The sequence below is a fragment of the Mesocricetus auratus genome, unplaced genomic scaffold, assembly GCF_017639785.1.
Source record: "Mesocricetus auratus isolate SY011 unplaced genomic scaffold, BCM_Maur_2.0 Super-Scaffold_100025, whole genome shotgun sequence".
Lineage (NCBI taxonomy): Eukaryota > Metazoa > Chordata > Mammalia > Rodentia > Cricetidae > Mesocricetus > Mesocricetus auratus.
In genome coordinates this window covers 13145022-13172421 of record NW_024429206.1, presented here as the reverse complement: position 1 = coordinate 13172421, position 27400 = coordinate 13145022, and the positions used below count along the sequence as shown (strand labels likewise).

General features: G+C 55.1%; 2 protein-coding genes across 2 annotated transcripts in view; both read left to right on the top strand.

Annotated features, from left to right (window-relative positions):
* Window positions 1-1260: 1260 nt before the first annotated feature.
* LOC121134053 lies at window positions 1261-7132 on the top strand. Its single transcript, XM_040731633.1, has 4 exons — window positions 1261-1294; window positions 1725-1955; window positions 6219-6452; window positions 6855-7132. The coding sequence occupies exons 1-4, from the start codon at window positions 1261-1263 to the stop codon at window positions 7016-7018; spliced, it is 663 nt and encodes a 220-aa protein (XP_040587567.1). The 3' UTR covers window positions 7019-7132.
* Window positions 7133-11696: 4564 nt separating this feature from the next.
* The window catches only part of Cux2 (cut like homeobox 2), a 185823-nt gene continuing 170119 nt past the window's right edge, over window positions 11697-27400 (top strand). The window contains exon 1 of the mRNA XM_040731236.1: window positions 11697-11915. The gene's annotated coding sequence lies outside the window, so the exon portion shown is untranslated. The remainder of the gene's footprint in view (window positions 11916-27400) is intronic.

Genomic DNA, 27400 nt, shown 5'->3' with positions numbered 1-27400 from the left:
CACCCAGCAGTGGGCAGCATGCTGGCCCATCCCCCTGAGGCTCAGCCCACCAGCCATGGGGGCCATTGTATGGCTTCTCCTCCTCAGGGGTTGGAGGAAAGAGCATAGCTGAGAGGCACCCTAGTCTAAACACGGGCTTCAGACTCTGAGGACACTTCTGGACCTCCTTTGGGGTGTCCAAGACAGTTCATTGGGGAACAGGGGCATGGAGAAAGCTAGCCAGCTCTGGACTGGCCTGTCTGGATTCACCATCCCTATCTGAAGCCCCTGGGTCAGAGACATCATCGGTGTGCCTCAGTGTTCCCATCTGGGAAGTGGGTTCACCCCTCATGAGGTTGTGAAGCTAGTGAGCCAGTGAGTGGGCGCAGTGTCTGAGATGATAATTAATTCCAGTTATTGGATTGGGCTCCCGAGGGTCCCTGAGCTCCCTGCACTGAAGCCTCAGCCTCAGCGCCTGCTCTGAGAGCAGCTGTCCACGAGTGCTGGGCTCTGCACACATTTACCTTGACCCAGTGTAAAGAGGCTCCCACTCTGCATATGGGGAAACTGAGGTTCCAGGAAGTGGGGTGACCTGTCTAAGCTCACACCTAAGAAGTGGATGAGTCAGGGCTTGAATTGGATTTCAGAGCTGGGTCCCTCTGATCTTAGCCCCCCCCCTTTGTTTTTGGTCCCTGGAGGCCATCCTGGACCAGGTTGGGGAGACGCTGGGGCAGGGAAGTGGGCGTGGCTTCCGCGTGATTCTGTTTCTTCTAACTGCCCCCCTAGGAATTTGGACCCACGGACAGTGGGAAGAGGCACTAGGCTCGGAGACATGGAGTCACTTGCCTGGGCTACACGGCCAGGCGGGGGTGGGGCTGGGGTCCACCTTGTCTTTGAACTTGGGTCTGAGGCCAAATCTGACTCAGTGCCGCCCTAAGCTGCAGCTGCTTTGCAGCCTGTGTCATGATGTCACGTGCTTTTCCAATGTTTGGACTTAACCCAGATTTATAGCAGGAGAAGCTAGCCGTACCTCCCCGCCCGGGACCTTTTGGTATTGCTGCCTAGGGAAGGGAATAGGAGAGAGGGGAGCCCTTCAGTGGGTAGGGGACCCCCAAAATGTCTTTCCGGTTGTTACATGCCAGCTGTGGGACTGCCCAGCCTGCATGCTAGGTGGAGGGGGCCCTGGGTTGGAGCCCAGTTGGCATGTACACACCGTGTCCACCAGGTGGGGCTTGTGCCATAGCCAGGTACCGGGGAGTTCTTGGAGCGCCCCCCCCGCCCATGCCCCGTGTGCTCACAAGGCTGCGGAGCTCAGGTGTGCCAGTGGGTGTGTCCCTGAGAAGCTGCTTTTAACTCGCACCAGGAGCCACGCGCAGGTGTTGCAAACCCGTCCCCGCTGTACGAGTGTGCAGAGCGGGCTGCATGTGGTGTCGGCGGGCGCGGGTAGCCCACGAGCGCCCCGGAGCCCTGAGTGTGTCTCCACGCTCGTGTGTGTGTGTGTGTGTGTGTGTGTGTGTGCATTCACGCACAGAGATGCGTGGAAGAGGGTGTGGGCGTGCGCAGCGGTCACACCTGAACCTGGGCCTGGAGTTCACCTAAGTCGCCTCCTTAGGCAGCTGGGACGCCTGGGGAATAGAACAACTGACCTCTTGGGGTGCCTTCTGCATAAAACACCGGGCAGAACCCAGAGTCCGGCAGCGAGGGGGAGTCGTCCCCTCCCGCACCCCGCTCTTTCGTCTTTGAAGGTCTCAGGAGTGGGAAGCAGAAGCTTCTGGAATCTTCAGTCAGAGCTTGTCAGGGAAGCCACAGACAACGGACACAGAAAGGGTTTGAGTCCCAGCTGGGACTCAGTGCCCCGTGGAGGGAACCAGAGGCACCTGGGGGAAGGCAGGGCGTGGCAGCAACAGCTGAGAACCGGGCCCCAGCCTCGGCCAGGAGTCTACCCAGCTTTGTTGCTCCAAGGCTGGGCGACTTGGGTAAGTCACTTAGCTTCTCTGAGCCATTTCCTGGGCCGAAAGCCAGGGTTAGGCGGAAACATGGGGCAGCGTGGACTAGCACAGGGTAAGGAATGGGGGCCTGAGGGCCATAAGCTGTAGGGTTCCTAGGTTCCTTCCCGTCCTGTGGGGAGGTGGCGTCACTTTGGGAGTGTGTGTGCCAGGTGCAGTAAAAGCAGACGTTTCCAGGGGGATGACAGGGAGGTGACTCAGGAACTGGGTGCTGGACATGTGTGCCCCTCCCATCTTCCATTCCATTGGCTGCCACTGCCTCAAAGCCATCCTTATGCCCCCTCCCCCTTTCCTCTTCCCCCTTCCCCCTTCCCTGAGCCCGAGGCTAGTGGCTGCGAGTGTGCCTCCAGCCCAGCTTCCAAACCTTGTTCATCCTCAGTATGATGAGCTCTTCCACCTCTTTGGGCCTCAGTTTGTTGACCTGTAAAATGGGCACAGTGACCTCTGCTATAAGAGGTCAAGGCAAATCCATGCACAGCAGGCACCGTGAGCCTGTAATGGTGACAACTGGCAGGGACCGAGACTAGGATGAGACCCCCCCACACCCCCACACACACTGCAGGAGAGAAAAGGGAGGACAAGGACAGGGGTGAGGAACTGGGAAGACAGCGTGGAGAGAAGGCATATGTGTGATTAGAGGCAGAGAAATTAAAAGTAGAGATGAGAAGCTGGGAATGGTGGGGTTTGCCTGTCATTCCTGCGCTCAGGAGACTGGGGCAGGAGGATGACAAGTTTGAGGCCAATCTGGGACACAGTATAAGAGTCTCCCCTGTTCCCCATGAGACTGAGGTAGCCCCTTGTTCCTCATCCCAGGGTTTCTTTGGGGATAGGTAGAGATGTTGGGGGACTTGAGTCTCAGCTACCCTGCAGGCTGGCAGAGGGGCAGAGGCCTCTTAGGCCAGAAGCTGGCATCTTTGAGGCAGGGGTCACACAGGTGTCCTGTATTCCTCACCGTTGTCTCCGTTTTTTTGTAGCCTTACCATTTCTAGTCATGTGTATGTGTGGGTATGCACACACGAGTGCAGTGCCCGTGGAGCCCAGAAGAGGGCGCCAGAACCCTAGTGTTGCAGCTACAGGAGGTTATGAGCTGCCCAGCACGGTGGCTGGGAAGCCAGCCCTGGTCCTCTGGATGAGTGGTGAACACTTAGTCCTGGGTCTGATTATAAAACAACCTCTGGGTAGAATCTTATGCCACAGTGGCTATCAAAATGTTGAAAACCAAAGGGACAGGATGGAGCTCTGGCGTAGATCGCTTGCCTATCGTATGCAAGGCCTTGGTTTGACCCACAACACCATGAAGTTGACTTCCTAAGGATGCTCTCTCTGTCCTCTGCCCATGGGAGAGAGCAACAGGTTGAGTTTTTTTCCTTTCAAATCCGTGGTGTGAAGCTGGGTGTAGTGGCACACTCCTGTCATCTCAGCAGTAGGGAGCTGGGCGCTGGAGGATCAGAAGTTCAAGGCCAGCCTCAGCCACATGGTGAGTTTGAGGGCAGCCTGGGCTACATGAGATCCTGTCTCAAAACGAATGAACTAATGAAAGAATAAAATCAAACCACGGTGTGCCAAAGCATCTCCTTGAGGCTAGAGTGAGGTAGGTGTGTGATTGAGTTGGGTCCCCATCCCCCCCCCCCCCATGCAGCTAGCCCATTGGCTCAGAGTCCCCTGAAGTCCAAGTTTGTCTTTTTGTTCCTGGTTTCTGGGACTGGCTCTTCCACCTACTCCTGAGCGTCTGCTCAGCGTGAGTGAATCCTTCCTGGCTTCTCATCCCGTCCTTGTCCTTCTCCCTCCTCTCTCTGTCATCCTGAGGCCGCGGCAGTCTCGGTATCTGACGGGAAAGTTCTCCCACTCCGGCGGTCTTCAGATGAGTTCCAGCCGCTCTCAACCCCTGTGACTTCATAATAATTTAAAGTGGCAGTTTCGGGAGAGGCCTAGCTGTGGTTTCAATGGGAACGGCCTGAATTTATAGACACGCTGAGGAGGGCAAGGAAGACCTTCACCCTGGACAGTGTCTGGGCCGTGACCACAGCCGTTCCCGGCTCAGCTCCCTCACAGAGGAGCCAGCAGGCTCTGGGGCTCTATGGCACGGGCACCAGGCAGGTTCCCCGGGGAAAACAAACTCTCCCACTCCAGCCAAATGAAGATTTATCATGAAAAAAAAACCAAACTGATTTATAGTCATAGAAAATAATTATGGAAGCCAGTGAGATGGCTTGGCTGGGGAAGTCCCCAGCCGCCAAGCCTAAGGCCAACCCCCAGGACCCACGTGGCAGGAAGACAAAACCGGCTCCTGTAAGTTGTCTTTTTTAAAATTACTTTTATGCTCATTCCTGTGTGAGGGTGTCAGAAGCTCTAGGACGGAGCTGGGCATTGGTGGGGTACACCTTTAATTCCAGTTCTCCAGAGGCAGAGGCAGGTGGATCCCTGTGAGTTCGAGGCCAGCCTGGTCTACAGAGCAAGTTCCAGGACAGCCTCCAAAACAATACAGAGAAACCCTGTCTCAACCCCCCCCAAAAAAAAAAGCCCTGGAACTGGAGTTACAGACAGGTTTGAGCCTCCATGTAGTTGCTGGGAATTGAACCTGATTCTCTGGAAGAGCAACCAATGCTCTTAACCTCTGAGCTGTCTCTCTGGACCTGCAAGCTGTCTTCTGGCCTCCACATTCTTCTCTGTCACCTGCCCACTCCTCTGCAAATACGTAGATTGGTAGCAACTTTTTTTTTTGTTGTTGTTTTTGTTTTTGTTTTTTTCGAGACAGGGTTTCTCTGTATTGTTTTGGAGGCTGTCGGTCCAGGCCGGCCTCGAACTCACAGAGATCCGCCTGCCTCTGCCTCCCGAGTGCTGGGATTAAAGGCGTGCGCCACCACCGCCCGGCTGGTAGCAACTTTTTAAATAAATATATATATATATATTTAAGTAATTAAGGCTGCGTGTGTGGCTCAGTACTAAATTACTTGGTCTAGCATGTGGGAAGCCTAGGCAAGGTGACCAACCCAGTGTCCCAATGACATATCTTGTTTCAAGAAATATGATGGGTGGTGTCTGAGGTTGACTTCTCCACATGCCTATATATATGCAAACGCATGTGTGTTTGCTTGTGCAATATAGTCCATTAAACAAATTTAAGATGATACTAAAAATAAGGGGCCAGTAAATTCGTGTGTGTGTGTGTGTGTGTGTGTGTGTGCTGTCTGTCTGTCTGTCTGTCTGTCTGTCTGTTTGATGTCCTTTCTTTGGGAAGCACAGTGTGACAGAAGATAAGGAATACCCACGACCCTGCTCCAAACTTGCAGACATCAGTCTGATCAGTGATATTTCCGACATCTAAACACTGCCTTAGCACCCGGATAAATCACTCTTGTCTTCCTCCTCGATGGAACGATATTCCTCTGTCCATTCAACCAGGATGTTTTGTTGGGGCGTGTGTGTGTGTTTTTGGGGGGTCAGAACCAGTTACCCAGCTACCTTGGCCTTGCTGTCAGTTACCCGTGGTCAAAAGAGTTCTGAAAATGTAAAATGTAAATTCCAGGGTGACCACAGTCATCTAAGTTTCCTGACAGTGGGCCATTATATTGCTTCATTGTTTATGACTGCTTTGGCTAAACTCGCCGTGTCGTCTAATGAAGAAATTACGCTTCCTCACGGATAAGTGTGTATAAGAAAGACACCGTGTATGATCTGAGGTTTCAGGGGTCCCGTGTGGGCCTTGGAGAGTGACCCCTGCACCTAAGGCGAGTTGTCAGTGTATGATCTGAGGTTTCAGGGGTCCCGTGTGGGCCTTGGAGAGTGACCCCTGCACCTAAGGCGAGTTGTGGGTGGGGCAATGTTGAGGTCTTGGGGCCAGTGAGGGCAGGAGCAGCTCAAACTTGAGGGCCACGGGAGGGAGGCTGGGAACCAACAGCCCCAACTTCCTCTCTTTCCACCCTTTGATCTCCTAACAGGCGTCCCATTGGTCAATCCACGTGTTAGTCAGACAGCAAGGGCGCCTGGGAGTTGTAGTCCATTGAGGTCAGCAGGTGCAGGCCGAGTGAATGGGGGAGGAGGACTAAAAGGGATCAGTCACACAGACGATGCGATTGTTTATTTAAGTAGTGTTCGCACTGGAGGGGAGTCGGGCCGGAGAGCCTGTCCCACTAGTGGGCTTCCTCAGTAGTTCTTACGGGCCATGGGGATTGGCACCTGGTGGAGGCCCGGATCCTAACTTTGTGACCCTTTCTTCCTCCCCACCAATCTTAGATCGCTGCAGGCAAGCTTGGCCTCTGCCCCTACTCTGCCCCCTGCACCCTCGTGACCTGAAACTTGCCACTTCTCCGGACTTGAAGTGTCCCGCCTGCAGTCTGGGAGCGGCAATTCCTGCCTGTGACACCAAGAGCCAGCGGCTTCTGCGTATTCCCGGTGCTGCACACACAGCCTTGTCACGCCATGGGAACATTATCGCGCTGGCTCCCACGCGGAAAAGCAGTCACAGAGGTAAACTGGGTTGTCCGGGTCTCTAAGCTGCAAGCGACACAGCCAGACTCAGCAGCCGGTCTAGCCACTCTGCCTTGAGAACAACCGGTATTTATCTGTGGTTTATTAAATTGTGAGGTGTTGGCAGCCAGTAGGCACTTTGTAAGGTGGTGGCTGCCAGCACGGTGTAGAAGGGATTGCTGCCTTGGTCCTTGCAGTCCGTGAGGGCAGAGGCTGGGCGGTGGACTCGACCATGCCCCAGCCTCCCAGAGTCTTCCCTTGCAGGCGGCTGCCAAGCTGTGTCCTCTCTCCCTGACTCTCTCAGGATGTTCGCACTTACAGATTAATTCTTGCTTCACTCCTTGCCTGGCAGCTGTGATGGGTGACGCCGGCTTCTCAAAGGGCATTTTCCTTTTGTTTCAGCTCTGATGCCGAGATCTCGAATATCATTATGTGTGGGGCTGAGGACCTGCCGGCGTCTTCCGAGGAAATCTTGTACAGTGTCTGAATTTCTCCAAGGGTCCTGGCTGCCTCAGCTTTCCGGATGGACTGCCCAAGAAGGGCATGTGCCTGTGCTCCGGTTGTGATTTCCTAACATCCACCTGGGGGAGTGGGTGGCACAGGGAGTCCAGACTCATCAGGGACCTGCTGCGTTTCTCTCTGTTAAAAAAATAAAAATGGAAAGAATTTTATAACGACAACATTGAAAATTGTATTGCCTTAGTTCCAAGGTCACTTGTTTGCTGAGAAAGTCTGAATTTCATGGCTTTCATGGATCACCCATAATAATATCACTTCCTAGAGCTAACTCTATTTAGGGGGTTAATACCTAACTGCTTAATTCATTATTGCTGAGTTGGAGACGGTTACGGATGCGGCTGGAACAGGAGCCCCCATATCTAATAAGGCTCAGGCTGACGACGTGCGTGGAGCATGGCTGGGAGAGAGACGGCTGAAATTTATTTTGTGAATAAAGCAATAAGCAGCTAAACAAAGCTAATATGTTTCAGCGGAGACAGAAAGACACGATCATTCAGTATTTATGCAGCAGCCCATTCCTCAGTGGGACTGCAAGTTGCCGCCATTAAAATGGTCGGAATTCTTCAGAGACTCAGCTGTATTAAGTCATTTAAAAATATCACAGACTTAAAACAATCTGAATTATTGGATTTCCTTGCTGCTCCTGGGTAAGCATGTTTGCTGTGGCAATTTCCTGCTTGGTCAAAGGTGCAGCCTGATTCAGAGAGGAATGAAGAAAAGTTGTTGGCAGAATCTTCATGTGATACCAAATGGCTGTGGCAAAACTGAATCTTGATTTCCCGTCTATAGCTCTGACTTTCAATTTTTGACATAAATTTAGACTCTACCTCAAGGAAATGTAAACATGTGTGGGAGACAGAACCCTCAAATGTTAGTGTGTGTGCCGTTCAGAGAGAGAGAACTGGGTAGGTCTTGTCTTTGTTTGCATGGTTTGAGTTAGTTTTGAGTTAGTCACAGACATGACTTCTCCACTGTTTTTTTCTGCAAACTAACCACTTCTGTGTGGTTCCTAAAAACAAAGCTATTTGGTTACACGGGACACAAGGCAAGGATCCAATTCAGAGGGTTAACGTTGATAGAATATGCTATCTGATGACTTTGGTCCAAATTTGCCATTGAGTCCCGTTGATGGCCTTTGGAGACAAAGAAAACCCCTGGCTGCCCCTTGTAATCACTTTGTCAAATTGCTTTGGCTTTTTCCAGCCTGGAATATGTGCTCTGTCCCTCTGTTTGTTTGGAGTGCCACTGACATTTTTTTTTTCGAAGAGAGCAGCCCATTTATTTTGGAGAATTTCCCCCTCCATTTGGGAAAGCATGATATTTCTTCACAATTAAATTTAGACTCTGCACTTTGGACAGGAATACCACCCAGGCACAAGTCTTCTCGGTACACCATACCAGGGATCTCACCACAGCAGCATGTCCCGTGGAGGCAAAGTCAGACATATGTTAAAATACTCTTTCATCTGAAGCTCTGTTTCTTAAACGTGCTTTGAAAAGGTCTCACAATCTCTAGTTGTTTTTTTTTTAATTTCTATTACAGGTTTTTCAAGAACAGACTCAAAGACACAGAAGCTGCAAGCTGTACAGATCTTCAAGAAGAAAATGTAGCCATTTAAAAAAATTGCAACGCATTACTTATGAAATTTGCCTAAATTCATTTTGCAGAATGAGAGCTGTAATTTGAAGGCAGAGTTATCGAGAGAGGAAATAAACCACACGTCACGTGCAATTTAATCTGGCAGGGAAATGGGCCACTCGGAATTGCTAACTCGGCCTAATTCGTTTCGTCTCTGGGAAAGCTCCGCTTTTGGTCTGAGTCTTTTCAAACTCCCGAGTTAATGTATTTGCCCAGACGTCACAGAAAAAAACGTATGAGGACAGTAAGAGAAATACTGTATTCTACTTTAAATCACGCTACAGTTTTTAAACAGCTGGAGTGATGGCTGGGAGCGATCACACCTTCTCCTGAAGCATTTAAGGAACAGTTATTTACATTACATTAAAAACTTTAATTGCCTCGGAGCACGTGCTCGGAGACACAAATATTGGAAAATCATCAAAAATATCCATCATGATTCTCTTTCCTTTACAACTCTTCTAAACTTCATCTTTTTTATAACCCACAGTATTGATCTATTGTCCCAGACCAAGAGTGATGCCAGAGTCCAAGCTGGGTCATAAAAAGAGAATATAATTTCGGTTGGCTGTCCATAAAAGCTGGTCTTTTGACAGAGAAGTGTGTGTGTGTGGTGGGACCATGGCTCTTCTTTTGGAAAGGGAAGCAAATGGAGGTGATGTACCGGGTAGCTGTCTTGGGTCAGGCGAGGAGGGTCACGAGGAGTTTGGGGGGCTAGTGTGTTTAGGCATGATGGGATTCTGAGTTCCTTCTGGAGGGTGAAATGCTGGGAGGGGCCTGAGGGCTCATAGACACAGAAAGAGAAAGAAAAAATGTGAAATATGACCCCTTTGTCGCCTCCTTAGTTCAGGGTCTGAGGAACTGCCAAAGGCTAGGACCTCCCCTCCTTGGGCTAAAGATCAGTTCTCCAAAGACAACGAAAATGCAGGAACGCTATGCTGCAGAGGGCTGGGGGTCCCCTGGTGGGTTGACCACAGTAATGATTACATGACCCCCACACAGTGGCTAGAGGCCTGGGGCCCCTCAACCTATCCAAGCAGGTGTCGCGGAAGGCCTCTGCCAAGGTTTCTCCAGGAACACCCTGCGGTAATGACCACTCCACGCCAGGGCCTTGCACGGTAAAGTTGTGGGGTGAGCTACGCCCTCTAAATAATAACAACCATCAAAGCCCTACTGCGAAGACTCAACGCACAGACACACAGCGTCCTGGGTCCCCAGCCGGGACCACGACCCCCTTCTCGCGTCCGAAGGACTCCCGTGTGGGCGAGCACAGGGTTAGGCGCCGGAAGACTTTCCCACGGCTCCGGGGCGCCCCCTGGCGGCCGCCACCCGCAGCGCACGGAGGCGAGTGACGCGCGGGGGACTTGGGCCGGCCGGGCGCGCGTGTGCCCCGTGCTCCCCTCGCGCGAGGCCACGCGGAGACCGGCCCCACGCGCTGCAGAGCGCTCACTTTGTTCTTTGCGGTCCCCTTCGCCCGCGGCCCCTCCGCGCTCCCGCCGCGTCCCCCCCCCGGCGCATCGATCCGCGCGCGCGGCGCCGTCGATAAGTTTGCGAGAAGCCAAAGTCAAGTGCGTGCGCGCGGAGCCGGGCCGCGCTCCCGGGGTCCAGCCCGGGTGTTGGCGGCAGCCGCATCCCCGGCCGCGCGCCCGCCCCCAAGATGGCGGCCGAGGGGGGACCGCGGGGGGCCCGGGGGCCGAGGCCGGCCAGGGCGGCACGGGCGACCAGGGGGCCGCGCGCGAGACGGCGCCTGGACCTGCGGCGGCTGCAGGTGAGCCGACCAGCCTGCCTTTGTTCGCCGCCGGCTCGACCGGCCGCCGGGACGTGGGAGCCTCCGGGGCGGGAGGAGCGCGGGGAGCACGGAGAGCGCGGGGAGCGGGACGCGGCTGCGCAGCCGCCCAGCCGTCACCGCCGCCACCGGCTGCTGCAGCCCGGACGCTCGGGGCACCTCCCGGGACGATCCCTGCGGGTTAGTCTCTGCGTCTTGCTCCCCCCCGTCCTTGGGTTTGCTCACCCCCTCCGCCTGCTTTCCCTCCCTCCGCCTGCTTTCTGCCACCCTCCTTCCCGTCTCTGTCCTGGCACGCTCCCGTGTAGCTTTTCTTCCCCTCCTCTTGCTTGCTCCCCGGTCTTGCTCCCCTCCCCCCTCCCCCCCTCCGCTCCATCCTTGTTCCCCGGCCTGGAGCCTGAGGCCCGAGCGCGCGCAACTTTGCGCACCTGCCGCGGGGCGGAGCAGGTGCGCGGGCTGCGGCCCCTGGGAACTTTTGCACCCGCGGCCCGGGCTCGTGGTCCTGCCTCGCCCGCTCCCGCGTCCTGCTCTCACTGCCCCGGGTCCCCCTGGTCCCCCCTCGCTCCCCTCTCCTTCCCTGGGGCGACGCTCTCCGCAGCCCCAGCACTTTTTCCGCTGTTCTTGGTGCGCGGGCTCCGGGTGCCTCGGGGTTGGGATGTTTGCTGCCATCTCTCTGAGGCCCCGGTTTTGGGGGGGGGTCTCGCAGTACCCCAGCTAGAGACACACCCGGGTGCTCAGCATGCCCTCAGAGGCTCCCCACGCCCTGCAGTCGGGCAGAGTCGTGGCAGGTGCGGCGACGGCCAGGGGCGGGGAAGCCGTGCAGATAGCCGCGCTGTGAGAGCGTTCTGCCTGGCCAGTGACATTCTCAGAAGACGTGACAGCACGTCTGGAGATTAAAAAAAGGGGGGGGGAGGACCCACTCTCTCTTTTTTAATCTGCCCGCAGATCTCGTTAAGTTGCTTCTGATAAGTGGCTCCAGCCCCGCTCTTCTCTGTCCCCACTTCTCGCTCCCCTCCTCCCTCAAAGCCATTGAGCCGGAGAGAAAATCGGGGCACTCAGGCATGCAGTTAATAACTGCTAGAGCCGTGCAATCCCTGGTCCGCGCCCGAGTTGAGGCTACAGTTTGGTGGCCGGCTGAGATGGGCAGGGTTGTAAGCTGTGCTTGCTGATTTAAGGGATGCTAAAAGTGGCCTTTGGTGGGGGGTGGGGGAGAGAGAGAGAGAGAGAGAGAGAGAGAGAGAGAGAGAGAGAGAGAGAGAGAGAGAGAGAGAGAGAGAGAGAGAGAGAGAGAGAGTTGGGTAGCCACGTTGGGCTTGGCACGAAGGCCAATGGTAATCGTATTCCCTGCTAATGTTTGTAAATGAGACCCGGGCAGGCTGGGGGACAGCGTCTTTATTTATGATTGATGTTCTGTAACATAAGGAATGACAAGAACGCGGCAGACGAGAGGGGAGCGAGCAGCTGGGCTGGCGGAAGCCCTTAGCCGGGTGCTATTGTTATTCTGCTGGAGAGAATTGCCACGGTGAGGTTTCCAGCGCCGGTATTTGCCCGTGTTTGCCCGGGGTCGGCGGGAATGCCAGTTAACACAATTCTCATTAGATAACTCGCTTTCCATCCAGGAGCCCGGGCTGCGGGCTTGGTGGGAGAGAGACTGGCCTGGGGCTGAGGGCTGGGTGCGGCTTCCCGCATTGGTTTCTGAGCTGGGGGTGTTGATGCCTGGTGCCCCTGGTCTTGGTGGGGAGCCTTTTGTGGAAGGTCACCCCAGTCTTGGTTCCAGCTGACTCCCTCCCAGGCCCGCAAGCCTTTTGTTAGGGTCTTAGAACACACTGAGACAGAAAAGGAGGTTTGAGCTGCAAGGTGGTTACTGGGGTGGTGAACAGGCCTGCCTGTCCAGGTGACAGGGCCAGCAACACGGAGACCTCTCCCCAACAGGGGACACATAAGGGTGTGTGTGTTTGTGGGGACTCATTAAGACAATGGCTGTGTGTCTGGCACAAACAGACTCCCGGGGAGGGGGTGCTCATCTGAATCGATATAAAGAGGAGGGGACGTCCCCCAGGGAGTTTGAAAGGCTGCATAGTTCTAGAGCTCAGAGAAATGACTGTGGCAGCCACAGCATGCAGCCGCCCAGGGCCAGGTCTGCCCCAGTCTCCGGTTCCCCTGTGGTCTCCTGCGCAGTGGGCAAAGCCCAGGGTCTTGAGGGCATCCATCCCTCGGCCCTTTGCCCGGGGACCCTTTCTGGGCCGTCCTGCTGGTGACCCCGCCTCCACGCCTGCTTGCATCTTCATTTCTGGTCCTCCACAGAGGAGAGGAAACTTCTGCAGCTTTACTGAGACGCACAGGTAGGACGGAGGCTCTGTACCGGCTCAGAGCCGGGGGCTCCCTCACCCGGGGCTGCTGGCCTGGAGGACAGTGCGGGCTTGTGTCCCCGGTCGGTCAGGTTGAATGGTTCCTTGCAGCCTGATTCCTCAATCTTAAAGTGACCGAGCCAGTAGAAGCAGCCCCGTGTCCCCAGGCTGGACCATACTGCTGACGCTGCCCCGTTTGGGACAAGAAAGGTGACCTTGTGCCAGCTGGGCTCTCAGCCCCCTGGATGTGTATGTATTTTTTAAACATGGACGCTGCCCAGCTAATCATTCTGTTTTCCCCTGGTGCATTCTCTGAGTGTGGTGGGGACATGCTGGGGCTGGCAGGGCAGATGGAAGTCAGTCGACAACCCAGGGACTTGGGGGCTGAAGGAATGACTCGAAAGATCTTTGAACCAGGGTACCCCACCCTGGCACTCCCCAACCACCTCCCACTCTCTTCCCCCCACCCCTTGTAGTAGCAGCCTAGGAATGAGAAGAAATAAAATCCAGTCCTGAGTTAATGCTGACATATTTCATTTGGTTATAGGATGGTTTTATGGTGAACATCACTAATGCTGGCTTATTTTATGGCTTTTCTGTGTGTTATTGTTGTGACTGGATTCATGGGTTCACGGTTTTTCTTTTGTGTTTTCCTTTACCCCACTCTCCCTTTTAAATGATGTTCTGGATCCTGGCCCCCCCAGACCGTCTTTCCTCTCCCCTCCAAAGAGAGTTGCTTAAGCTAAGCAGTTAGGGGGCACCCAGTTTGAATGAGGAGATGGGGTCCCTTTGCCCAGCTGTGTTTTTGGGAGATGAGAAAGGTGGGCTGGCGACCCCTCCTGGGACACTTGGGTAGGAAAATGCAATCCCACACCAAGCAGTCAGCTGGACCCTCAGGAAGAGCCAGCAAGGCTGGGCTTTTGAAAGGTGTCTTACAGAAACTTCTGGAACGGCTGGAAGTCAGGTGTTGCTTCGTGGAGTATTGTTCTGTGCTCAGAGTTCAGAAAAGAGTGTGGATATAATTAAAATATTATAACCTTGTGATGTTCAGAAGCAGGTAAATTTCACATATCAGCTGTGATGTACTTAGACATCTATTAACACCTGTGACAGCTTGACTCACCTGAATGTGCTATCATTTCGAACATGTCAAAATCCTCCTTTCTACCCATGACGGCGGCAAATAAGCCATCAGCCCTGGTGGTGATTCCTAACTTCGGAGACTTCTGACAGTGTAGAGTTGCTGTCTGTCGGAGTGGGGAGGAGGCATATGCTGTGCTGTTCCCGGCCTCCATGCGAGAGGACTAGAGGCGGGGGTAGGGGGGACAGGTGGGGAAGTTCTCTGGGATCAGCGGAACCTTCTCTAGGAACGTCTCAAGGTTCAGCCCAAACCGCCCATCCTGGATGCCGTCAGTAAGTCCAGCCGGCTGGTGAGCCGTTCCGTCTGGTCTGCTTCCCTGGTTTCCAAGACCTCACTCCAAGAGCCCTTCCTCCTCCCCTCAGAAAGAGCTGAAGCAGATGTTCTTTAAGGAGCCCAGCCATCGTTTCTGGGTACCATGCACCCCCCCAGTCCTGGCTTCTCACCTGGTCAGAAAGTGCTCCTCAAAGATGGGCTCTGTTAGAGTGTTGGGCTTAAGTAGAGCAGCACTCTGTGTGTGTGTGTGTGTGTGTAGGGGGAGGTTGTGCATGTGTGTGTGTAGGGGAAGGTTGTGCATGTGTGTGTGTGTGTGTGTGTGTGTAGGGGGAGGTTGTGCATGTGTGTGTGTGTGTGTGTGTGTAGGGGAGGTTGTGTGTGTGTGTAGGGGGAGGTTGTGTGTGTGTGTGTAGGGGAAGGTTGTGCGTGTGTGTGTGTGTGTGTGTGTAGGGGAGGTTGCGTGCATGTGTGTGTGTGCGCACGCTCACGCGTGTGTGTGGAGGGGTATCTTGGGCTCTTACTTGAGATGGACACAGTGTGAGGAGTGGCTGAGCTGAGCACTCTGGTGTCTGGGTGGCCTGTACAGAACTGGCTGCAAGGGGTGGGCTTGTGCCAGCATAATCACAAATAAAACAACCCCCCCACCCCGTCTTTCTTCCTTTGTCTTTTAACTTGCCCATTAAAAGAGGATTCTGTCTCAAGCCTGACATTCTGCGAGGTAGCCTTTCTTCCGGCAGATGGTGTCTTACACGTGAACACCTTGGTTGGTCTAAGTTTGGGCCTGGTTGATGGCAGCCAGGGGCTGCCCAGAAACCGTGCGTTTTGTGTGCCATTTTCTGCAGTGGAATGAACTGTCAGCCGGTTCCTGGTCACCTGGTACTGAGACAGGTTCTGGCACAGTGGAATGAACTGTCAGCCGGTTCCTGGTCACCTGGTACTGAGACAGGTTCTGGCACAGTGGAATGAACTGTCAGCCGGTTCCTGGTCACCTGGTACTGAGACAGGTTCTGGCACAGGTGAGGGCCAGGCGGGGCATGATGTGGTAGCTTGCCCACCCACTTTCCTACCCCCCTCTGTTTTTTTTTTAGGACATGGCCTGACTAGCCCAGGCTTATCTCAAACACTGAATTCGCCGACCTCAGCTTTCCAAGTGCTGGGATCACAGGCAGCCCTGTACCAGCCTGGTTTTGACCCTGGCCTTGGGACCTGTGTCTTCTAGGGTGCTGGGAGATTACCCAGCAAGCACCCTAGGTCTGCCAGGTGACTGAGCCACTGTGTTGTGGGCAGGCTTTGTGGGCTGCTCCAGTGCAGATCACGGTGTCACATTCTGACGGCTCAGCCCCAGCTAGAGCCCTGCTGTGGCCGGTGTTAGTGGTGAGGGTGGGGGCTGCTGGTCCTTTAAGCAATTTTGTTCTGAGACTGGAAATTCTTAGGATGGAGTTCATTGTATGCTCAGCCTCCCTGACTCCCTGGCAAAGATGGGTTCAAGTGTTTTATGAGATGAATGATGTTTTCCTACAATGCATACATTCAACCTCGAATCCCTTTGTTCCGGCGAATATGTAACCTGGCCCCGCTCCCCCATCTCGGTCTCCTGCGCCCTCTGCTTTGCTCCTTGGTCACAGAACCCACCCCTACCTCTCGGGCTTTGCACATGCATTTCCCTCGCCTGAAACCTCCTCCCCACCCTCCCATGGCTTTTGTTGCCCTCAGTCTCTAGTGGTCACTACTCTCTCCCAAGCAGCCAAGCAAGTCCCACAGCTCCTCATTTTATTTGTGCATGCGTTTTGTGTGTGTGCGCGTGTGTGAGCGTGCGTGCGTGCGTGCGTGCGTGTGTGCGCGCGCGCGCACGAATGTGCGCACGCGGAGCCAGTGATTGACATCAGGTGTCTCCCTCACTTACTAGCCGCCTTACTTTTTGAGTCAGGATGTGGTGGTTAGCTCTGACAGGGCCTCGGGTCTCATGGAAAGAGTGTTAATGAGGGATTGTCTAGACTGGGCTTGCCTGTGGTATGTCTGTGGGGGATCGTCTCAACGGGTTTGGGAGTCTGAAAGCGTGCGGCGCCACTCCCTGCTTTGGGCCCTGGGCTGTGTAAGAGCAGAGGAGGCTAGCCACGAGAGCGTAGTCGTTTGTTCTTTCTGCTTCTGGCTGTGAATGTACCTTGCTGCTTCAGGCCTTTTCAGGTTCCTCGTTTTACTCCTGACTCGGTTTGGTTGTTGTTGTTTTGTTTTGTTTTTTTGAGACAGGGTTTCTCTTTGTAACCCTGGCTGTCCTGGAACTTGCTCTGTAGACCAGGCTGGGATTGAACACAGAGATCCACCTGCCTCTGCCTCCCGAGTGCTGGGATTAAAGGCGTGCGCCACCACCACCTGGCCACTCTGTGTGTTTTAATGTAAAGTTGTATCCAGAGTTTCTAGGAACTGCATTTTCCCAAGGGTTGACCCCAGAGCTTTCTGGAGGTGTGGTGGCTCTATGCATCCTAGGTATGCCACCAAATGTGGCACCAGTTTGAGGGTCCTGGTTCACCATCCAACTCTGCCTCCTTAGTGTGTCTGGAGCCTTAGCCAATGAAAATGAGCGGGTGTGACCGGCTGTAGCCAATAAGAAAAAAGGGGTGTGGCCAGCCATACTCAATAAGTAGTCCTAGGGCAATAAAACTTTATTCACAAAGGCAGGTCAGGGTAGCTGTGGATTGGCCTGGGGGCTGGCTACCCCCTCCTCTCCCGGTTGTGAAAATCTGTCATATAGGTGAGCTGTTCCTGGATTATCCCTTTTCAAGTTTGAATGCGTTTCCTCTGCTTTAAGACGGAAGCCTGGCTTTCTAGGATTTTGATGGATGCCCTGCCTGGCTTCCCATTCTATCTCCGTGTCACCTGCCAGGTAGCTGTGTGACCTTGAGCGGTGACTAGCCTATCTGTGCCTTTCTCTTTCAGTGGACTGTTAGTGTTCTCTCACTACATGGAGTACGGCGGTGTTCAGCAGAGCGTGTGGCGTGCGATCATGCTTTGGGAGAGCCTTGTTCCCTCTTCGGTATTTTTAGAGGGTGTGGGAGCAGCAGCCGGAGCCTACGGCCTGGCAGGTTGCCTTAAGGCCTTTTGGGTGCTCCAGTGTGCTTTCCCGAATCCTGTAGGCTGTCTGCAGAGGCGACAGAGGTTGCAGCCCGGAGCCCTGTCTGGCCCACAGATGTGTCTGTCTGTCTGTGTGGATGAGTCGGGATATGAACGCTTTCTCGTGAACATGGTAGATTTTAACTTAGAGATGCAGCTGCTTTGGTCCCCTCTTAGATGAGGGGCTTTGGGTGCAGGGAAGGGAATCAGACCCAGGAAGGCCGTTCCCAGCCGAGGGAGCAGCTGGTGCAAGACCAGAAAGGATTGAGGGTCCACGGAGGGTCGAGGTCACTGGCTATCGAGGTTACCTTGTCCTGGTTGCTTGGCATCAGAAAAAGCCTCTTCTAGGGACCCCAAGGCTCCTGACGGTCCTGTGGGAAGAGATGGGTGTGGCACAGAGTCAGGTAGCTAGCTAGTCGCCCCCAAAAGTGGTCCCGAGGCTGCCCGCCCGCTCAGACCCCCTCCCACCCCACCCTGTCTCTGCCAAACCAAACTGCAGTTCCCGGATATACGTTTGTCATTAAGAAGAAAGACAGAAGAAAAATCAATCCCCGGGCGCTCTGCTCTAAGTTGGTTGTCTGCCCAGGGCGCCTGGAGCCCAGCAGTGCTTAAGACTGTGCGAGCCGCTGTCACTCAAACCGGACAGGACCAGTGGCTCCCTGGGAGCTTCTCCACTGAGTTGGCTCGTCCCCTCGGCTGCTTGGGTGTGGGTGCTGTGGCTGGGGAAACCACAGAGATGATCATCCGGGCCTCTTTGGTGAGACCGGCGTCCCTCACGAACACCTGTATACCTCAAGCCTTATATCTTCTGTTTACCAGCTGGGTCGGGTTACTCAGCCTCTGAGCCGTGGCCTCTCCTATATAAAGCTCGGACAGCAGCGGTATCCTTCAGACTGAGGTAGTTCACTCACGTTCTGGAAGCCCAGCACACAGAAACGCCAGACAGAGCTGGAATCTATAGCTGCTATTGTTTTACTCCGTAGATGCGTGTTTACCACTCATGGGGACACTAATAACGATAATTAGTAATTATATAAATAATAGCGTAACAGCACAATTAAGATAACTTGCAAACTCTGTGGCTAGAGGGTACAGTCTGTAGATGTCAGCGGAAGACTGGGTGCCAGAGAGAACTGCAGGGTGACAGAGGCAGGCGTGGTGGACATGCACATCCGGACACTGAGCTTGTCACCAGACGTTGGGAGTGTGACCGAGGAGTCGTCTGCTCCTGGCTTCCTGGAAACAATGACTTTCCAAGCGGAGATCCGAAGGCCACCCCCCCAGTGGGAACAGCGCATGCACAGGCCCAGTGGGCAGAGACCCGTATGCAACACGGACCTGGCGGACAGGAGGCCACAGGCTCCAGCTGTGCAGTAGGAACTGGCTTCCCTGTGCCTCCCCTCCTCTCCCAGGGACAGGCGTCAGAGCCCTGGAAGTGCCATTTTGTAACTATTTTAACCCACTTTCCCCACCCCACGCCCCTTCAATCTGGCGACTGTGCCTGGTGTTGCCAGGGTTCAAACCCCAGCTCTGCCAGCCACTCGCTAGCGTGGGTCGCTGCTTTCCCGCCTGCAGGGGGGCGTGCTTGGTGTCTCTGCTGGCTAGGGTTGCAAGGGAGCGTCTCGTAGGCCTCTGGCTCTCGGGCGGTGACAGGTCCTGAGTGCTCAGCCCCCACGGTGGGACGCGGCGCGCACAGGGGAGCTGGGACAGGCCCAGTGCGTTCCTTCATGTGCGAGCTTCTCGGCGGCCACAGACGGGTCACACCCACCAAGTTGTCCGTCAAACCCCGTCAAGCCCCGAGGGAGCTGTCACTGTCACCGAGCCCTCGTTCTGTGGTCTGGCCTTGCCTGGTCCAGTTCAGTTTCCCTCCTTTACGGGGTCCGGGACGTCTCCCCCCTGCCCGCTGCCTTCACCCTCTGCGGCGCCTCGCTCACTCCAGCCACAGGCCTTGGCTCTTGCCGTCCAACCCGTCCCTCCCTTGGGGCCCCTGCTTCTGTAACCCCGTTTAGGGAGAGCCCCGCCATCCCTTGTGAGACTCTGCTCCCACTGATTTGATGGTTCATTCGTTCGTTCGTTCGTTCGTTCGTTCGTTCGTTCGTTCGTTCGTTCGTTCGTTCGTTCGTTCGTTCGTTCGTTCGTTCGTTCTTCCTTCTCTCCTCCCCTCAGGGAGCCGCGCTGGAGCGCTTGAGCTAATGGAAACCGTTCAGCCCCAGGCCAGCGGTGAGCCTGGTTTTATCTTTAGCTCTGCGCGTCTTCTTTAGAAACTGGTGACCCCAATTCCAGCCCCCTCCTAATTAACGCGGCTGTGAATTAATCTCCAGTGGCCGTGGGCCACCCGTGACGGCTCGCCGGCCGGAGTCACACAAAGCTCAACGCGCTTAGGGACAGCATCTCTCACCAGATACCATGCTTGTCAACCCGGAGGTGCCAGGGAGGAGCCGAGGGTGTGGGGACAAGGGCTCCAGTCCGGGGTCGGAATCCAGTCTGGGGCCATAACTGGTGTGAGCTGTCCTGGCGCCTGGGCCGGGAGGCCGCGGGCAACCTCTGCCTCAGTTTCCTTACCTCTGGGATGGGTATTAGGTGTGGGGTGTGCGAGGAGGCAGGGCCTTGGCCCGGACCCCTTGTCCCTCAGCGTCATCCCTTGCTCCCGTCCCCCTCAGCTGGGGCTCTCTGAATCCGCTCGATGGGTGGCGGTGGCCGCTGTGACGTCAGAGGGAGGAGGCACGACCCCTTGGGAGGATCAAACGAGGGTCACCCAAGACCATGGGGAACCCAGATATCTACATGATGATTGGTAACGGTAGTAAGACTAGTTATGGAGAGGCCGTGAACACAGTTCTCCGCTGGGGTCACCACACCGTGAGGAGCCGTGGTAAAAGGTGGCGTCGTTAGGAAGGCTGAGGAGCCCAGCTCTGCGGCACCCCTGTCTGCGTGGACAGTGAGTGCTCCCCGCCATCTGGCCCATCCTCCTCCCGGCAGTGTGGGTAGACAGTGAGTGCTCCCCGCCATCCTCCCGGCAGTGTGGGTGGACAGTGAGTGCTCCCCGCCATCCGGCCCATCCTCCTCCCGGCAGTGTGGGTGGACAGTGAGTGCTCCCTGCCATCTGGCCCATCCTCCTCCCAGCAGTGTGGGTGAACAGTGAGTGCTCCCCGCCATCCGGCCATCCTCCTCCCGGCAGTGTGGGTAGACAGTGAGTGCTCCCCGCCATCCGGCCATCCTCCTCCCGGCAGTGTGGGTAGACAGTGAGTGCTCCCCGCCATCCTCCCGGCAGTGTGGGTGGACAGTGAGTGCTCCCCGCCCTCCTCCTCCCGGCAGTGTGGGTGGACAGTGAGTGCTCCCCGCCCTCCTCCCGGCAGTGTGGGTGGACAGTGAGTGCTCCCCGCCATTCTCCTCCCAGCAGTGTGGGTGGACAGTGAGTGCTCCCCGCCATCCGGCCCATCTTCCTCCCGGCAGTGTGGGTAGACAGTGAGTGCTCCCCGCCATCCGGCCCATCTTCCTCCCGGCAGTGTGGGTGGACAGTGAGTGCTCCCCGCCATTCTCCTCCCAGCAGTGTGGGTGGACAGTGAGTGCTCCCTGCCCTCCTCCTCCCGGCAGTGTGGTGGACAGTGAGTGCTCCCCGCCATCCGGCCCATCTTCCTCCCGGCAGTGTGGGTGGACAGTGAGTGCTCCCCGCCATCCTCCTCCCGGCAGTGTGGGTGGACAGTGAGTGCTCCCCGCCATCCTCCTCCCGGCAGTGTGGGTGGACAGTGAGTGCTCCCCGCCCTCCTCCTCCCGGCAGTGTGGGGTGGCGGCCCCAGTTCCGTGTTCACAGGATGAGACTCGGGACTGGCCCGGCAATAAGCAGCCATTGATTCCCGCCGGGGTCATTATCAAGATTTATTTAGTCAATATGGCCTCCCTGCTCAATAAATCGCGTCGTTGATGAAGAAGGAAGGAGACGGACGTGTAGGCTGTATTAGAAAGTTTTTCAGATTTTCTCTGAACGGCTGACTCTGTCCCCCATCCTCCCCCGGCCGGGCCCGGGGCAGCAGCCCAGGCTGCTGGTGAGCTTGACGCCCACGACCCCCAGGCCCCGGCTCACCCTCTGCCATCCGCACCCCTTGATCTTCACAGCCTCTGGGGGCTGACGGTGCAGTTACCCGGGACTGCAGGCGAAGTCCCTGAGGCCCAGAGTGCTCCCCGACACCCCCGGGCTCCACCTAGGCGCCCTGTGTGGGCGGTGCTCAGGCTGGGAGAAGGAGATGATTGGCAGAATGCAGGCGGAAGAGAGCTCACAGCCGCGAGGCGAGCAACTCCCCGGCCTGGGGCGAGCCAAGCACTGACTGCAGGTGTGAGGTTCCCAGCGTGCGGGGTCCACGGTGGCTTGTGTTTGATAGTTGGTCTCCCACCGGTGGCTCCCTTTGGGGAGGCCGGGCAACCTTTGGTAGTTGGGGTCCTCTGGAGGAAGCTGGTCTTTCTCTTTTTCTTTCTTTTGGTTTTTGAGACAGGGTTTGGAGCCTGTCCTGGAACTCACTCTGTAGACCAGGCTGGTCTCGAACTCACAGAGATCCGCCTGCCTCTGCCTCCCAAGTGCTGGGATTATAGGCGTGCGACACCACGCCCGGCAGAAGCTGGTCATTAAGGGGCATGGGGCTTCTGTCTGTCTGTCCTGGTCATTAAGAGGCACAGGGCTTCTGTCTGTCTGTCCTGGTCATTAAGAGGCACGGGGCTTCTGTCTGTCTGTCCTGGTCATTAAGGGGCACGGGGCTTCTGTCTGTCTGTCCTGGTCATTAAGGGGCACGGGGCTTCTGTCTGTCTGTCCTGGTCATTAAGGGGCACGGGGCTTCTGTCTGTCTGTCCTGGTCATTAAGGGGCACGGGGCTTCTGTCTGTCTGTCCTGGTCATTAAGGGGCACGGGGCTTCTGTCTGTCTGTCCTGGTCATTAAGGGGCACGGGGCTTCTGTCTGTCTGTCCTGGTCATTAAGGGGCACGGGGCTTCTGTCTGTCTGTCCTGTCCATTTCCCTGAGATGCCAGGAAGCGCAGTTCCTCCCTCTGCAGACATGGGGCCACCAGGCATTCCCTGACACGGTGGACTGTTCCTTCCTCTTTCAGGTTGCCTCTGAGGTGTTTGGTCGCCGGGAGGAAGGGATGGCACAGGTACGGGGTGGGGGGGGTGAGGCCCTGTTCTTCTGTCCCCACGAAATCCAAGAAGCTGGCCGCCTTGTGTGCCCAACCACCTTCCAGAACGTCATCTGCTGAACCGTTTCTGTCCCTGACTCTTCCGGCCACCCGGCAGCTACTTCCGGTGCCAGCTGCTCACGAGCCCCCCTTCCTCCTCCCCCCACGCCCATTCGACGTCACTTCCTTGTTTGTTTTTCAGGCCCGCTGCTCTCTGGTGGCCTTAAAAGTTGGGGCTCCCTCTCAGTGTTTCTTCACCGTGTCCCCTAGGTGACTTGCCATGCCCACCCCTCACCACTCGTCTCTTCTCCAGCTCTGTCTCCCAAACCTCATTTACGCAGCTCCCAACATCTATTTTATCAATGTCTTAAAATTTTACTTCACATGTATGTACGCAATTTTATCCGTGTGTGTTACTCGTGTAAGCGTTTCGGGATGGGTCGGGACAGGATGGAACAGGAGTGGGTCAGGTATTCTGGCACTCGGGAGTCACAGAATACTGAGTGCTACACAGCTCAGGTGGAAAGGTATCCTGGAGCTCGGGAGCCAAGGATACTGAGTGTTACACAGCTCAGGTGGAAAGGTATCCTGGAGCTCCGGAGCCAAGGACCACCACAGGTTGCAGTAAGCTTAGCAGCTTACAGCCTTGCCTCACAGAAAGGCTTCTCTGGTGTATCGGCTCCGCTCCGGCAGGACAGGGTCTTCCAGCTGGGGATGTTCGCCTAGTGTAGCAGCTTTGCTCCGCAGGAGGATTCTCGGGCGAAGTTGTTACAGTTCAGCTCTGCTCCTGGAGAGCCGAGAGCAGAGAGCAGGGAGCCGGGCGGGAGCAGAGTGTAACAACTCCGCTCTGCCAAGGAAGGTTTCCCTGGCAAGTGTTACAGCGCTGCTGGCTCTGCTCTGCCCAGGGTCGCCTCTGCTCTGCTCTGCTCTGCTCTGCCCAGGGTTGCCTCTGCTCTGCTCTGCTCTGCTCTGCCCAGGGTCGCCTCTGCTCTGTCGCCTCCGCAAAAGAAGATCTTCACCCAAAGCTCATCCAAAGGGGTTCATTTGAAGGCAGCTGGACCAGCCAAGCTGAACATACACAGGGTTTATATAGGGATTCCTGGGGGCGGGAAGTTTTTCCAGGGTAGGGATTGGTCCGATTTCAATGCTGAGCTCAGATTGGCTAGAGCTCTCCTCCGGGATTGGTTACTTTTTTACACAGGCGGTAGGTTCCATTAGGTTTTCTGACTGCAAGTATGGGGGTATTGAAGGGGGAAGAAGTGGGGCGAAGAAGACTTTTTCTCAGGAGGTCAGAGATGAGAGGTTTAAGTCCCCCGAGACCTTGGAGTGAAAGTTGGTATTGAGCCTTAGTTATATATTTGGCAGGATTTTGTAGTCGGATGATTAGAGGGGTGTGATGTTTGGCTATAGAGGGATTTTGGGTGTTCCATGCCTGAGGATCTACCTGAGAGGATGGTAAGGGAAGAAGTGTGTCAGACTGTGTGGTTTGTAGGAGGAGGAGAAGGGGAACAGCTGGCGAGCCTAAGGCCAAACAGATAGGAGGAGCAAAAGAAATGGAGGCTCCCACTTTGGCTAAAAGGTCCCTTCCCAGCAATGGGATGGGACAGGTTGGTATCACCAGGAAGGAATGAGTAAGGGGGATACCCTTGAAGATACAGTTAAGTGGTGGGGTTTGTTGGGCCTGATAGGGCTGTCCTCCTACTCCGACAATAGAGGAACAAAAAAGAGTGGTTGGTCCCCCAAAATTTGTCAAGACTGAAAAAGTGGCTCCAGTGTCCAGGAGGAAGGAGATAGGCCTCCCTGATACTATGATAACTACCCGAGGCTCCCTGTCGGGGATGGCGGTGGTCAGGCCAAGGGAGCCCGGGCCCCGTCAGTCATCAATGGCCAGGCCAAGGAGGTCAGTTGAAGGGCGATCTGGGATTGATGTCCCCATGCTGTCAGGAACATGGGGGCAATCAATGCCCCAGTGTCCCTCTTGATGGCACCTTGGACATGGTCCTGGTGGTTTACGAGGGTTTGGACAGGCCCGGGCCCAGTGGCCTTCCTGACCGCATTTGAAACAAGGACATAGGAGCCTTTGTCCTTTGGGAGCCTGGGCATTTGTTTTGGCTGGCCAAGAGGTTTTAGACATCATCAGGCATTTTTGTTTTTGGGCCTTTTCATCCCTTCCATGGTACACCTTGAATGCCACATTTAGGGCTTCTGACTGTGGAGTTAAGGAGCCCTTTTCTAGACGTCTGAGTTTGGCCCTAATATCAGGGTAACTTTGGGGAAAAAAGTAGGTCATAAGGAGTTGGTTTCCATCTTGAGTCTCAGGATCCACATTGGTGTATTGTAAGAGGGCCTTTGTAAGACGGTCTAGGAATTGGGATGGGTTTTCATCCTTGTCCTGGATGACCCTTTGGATCCTTTCATAATTTACTGCCTTAAGAGCAGCCTTACGGAGATCAGCCAGGAGACAAGTTAAAAACCGCTTCCTAGCTAGGATGCCCCCTGGGGTATTGTAATCCCAGTCAGGCTCCTGGTCAGGAACTGCCATAGATCCAACTGGGTAGGTATCATCAGTTTGATGGATGTCATCTGCATAGATTCTAGCCTGTTCCCAAACTCGCCTGCGTTCCTCAGGGAGGAGATTGTTGGTAAGAATCATATAAACATCATGGAAGGTAAGGTTATAGGGCTGGGTAATATACTGGAATTCCTTAATAAAGGTGGAAGGGTTGGCACTATAGGATCCCAACCTTTTGTCTATTTGGGAGAGTTCAGTCAATGAGAAGGGGACATGAACTTTGACTAAGCCATCCACCCCGGCAACCTCTCGCAAGGGGAGAACTGGAGCTGGTTTAGGTTGGGGAGGTAAAGGGGGTGGTCCCTTAGTGGAGCGGGACCGAGTAGTGGGAGGACTAGGGACTGTTGGTGGTGAGCTGAAGGAGGGTGCCAGTGAATGCTGACTAGGGTGACTTGTCACTGAAGAGGGAGGAAGGGAAATCGGAGGGGCCAGCGCAAGAGGGGGAGCTGAGGGTTTTGTTTGACGGGGAGAAGGCTCATTGGCTGGATCAAAAGTAGTGGAGGGATCATCTTGTTCAGACTTCCTAGCCAAAAGGAGTTGAGTGGGAGAGCATGAGGCACAGAGAGAAGGCTTGGAGCGTAGCAGAGAGAAAGCCTGGACATAGAAAATCTCCTTCCATTTCTCCAATCGCTCACAGTAGTTGTAAAGGTCCCGAATAATATTGGGATCGAGGGTGCCATTACGTGGCCATTTGGACTGATTATCTAAATGGTATTTAGGCCAAATTTTATTGCAAAAGTGAATAAGTTTAGAACCCTTTAGTTCAGGTGTCAGGTGTAGAGACTTGAGGTTTTCTAGGAGGCATCCCAAGGGGGAATGGGAGGGTACGGATGACACGGTTCCCATGGATGAGAAGGAAAAGGTCACTGCAGCCTGTAGTCAAGGGCGTCCCCAGGACTCAGGGAGGACCACCGAAAGAGGACCAAGCCGTTCAGAGGGTCGTCACCCAACTCAACGGGGGTCAGGCTTAGCCCGGCTAAGCCAGAAGAGACTCGGCGCCTGGTACCAGGGCTTTTCTAGAGGCCAGAAGGCGTAGATGGAAACCGAGCTCTAAGAGGGTCTCATCCACAGGAAAGGGTCAGGAATGGAATCGTAGAAGCCGCAAGGGCCTAGAGGAGCTGTGCAACGACAGCCAGCTCCAAGGGAGGAGGTCAGGAAGGGACGCAATGACCCGGTGGGGCCTAAGGAAACTGCAGGATTGCAATTTCAAGGGTGGTAGGATGGGGTAAGGTGAGGAGGGTCAGCTGTAGCCTTAAAGGCCTTGGCTGGGGTACCTCTGCCTCTACAAGTACCCCTGACTTAGGGAGCTGAATCACCAAATGAAGGGGAGACTTACGCAATTGTTGATGGTGGATGGAGTGTCAAGCGATTGGTGAGCTGGAAGGCGAGTCTGCTGCAGGCCAACTGGAGATGAGAGATAGGGTCCCAGCGCGGCTCAGACCACGAAGGGGAGCACAGGCACCAGGAGAGCCTATCCAAGTCACGGGTAGACTGAAGATGAGGGATAGGATCCCAGTGCGGCTCAGACCATGAAAGGGAGCACAGGCACCAGGAGAGCCTATCCCGGGTTTCGGCACCAAATGTAAGCGTTTCGGGATGGGTCAGGACAGGATGGAACAGGAGTGGGTCAGGTATTCTGGCACTCGGGAGCCAAGGATACTGAGTGCTACACAGCTCAGGTGGAAAGGTATCTTGGAGCTCGGGAGCCAAGGATACTGAGTGTTACACAGCTCAGGTAGAAAGGTATCCTGGAGCTCCGGAGCCAAGGACCACCACAGGTTGCAGTAAGCTTAGCAGCTTACAGCCTTGCCTCAGAGAAAGGCTTCTCCGGTGTATCGGCTCCGCTCCGGCAGGACAGGGTCTTCCAGCTGGGGATGTTCGCCTAGTGTAGCAGTTTTGCTCGAGGTTTCTCGGGGCGAAGTTGCTACAGTTCAGCTCTGCTCTTGGAGAGCAGAGAGCAGGAGCGGAGTTGTTACACTCAGCTCTGCCAAGGGAAGGTTTCCCGGGCAAGTGTTACAGCGCTGCTGCTCTGCTTGCTCTGCTCTGCTCTGCCCAGGGTCGCCTCTGCTCCATCGCCCGCTGCAAAAGATCTTCACCCAAAGCTCATCCAAAGGGGTTCATTTGAAGGCAGCTGGACCAGCCAAGCTGAACATACACAGGGTTTATATAGGGGTTCCTGGGGTTGGGGAAGTTTTTCCAGGGTAGGGATTGGTTCAATTTCAGTGCTGAGCTCAGATTGGCTAGAGCTCTGCTCAAGGATTGGTTACTCTTCTACACAGGATTAAGGTCAGATTTGGCTCTGGTTTCAGGGCCAAAGTGTGTTTCTTTCTCTGGTCCTTTTTAGCCTTTTGGCTCCAATTTTAGGGCCAGGATGCATTTCTTTCACTGACTCTGATTCCAGGGACAA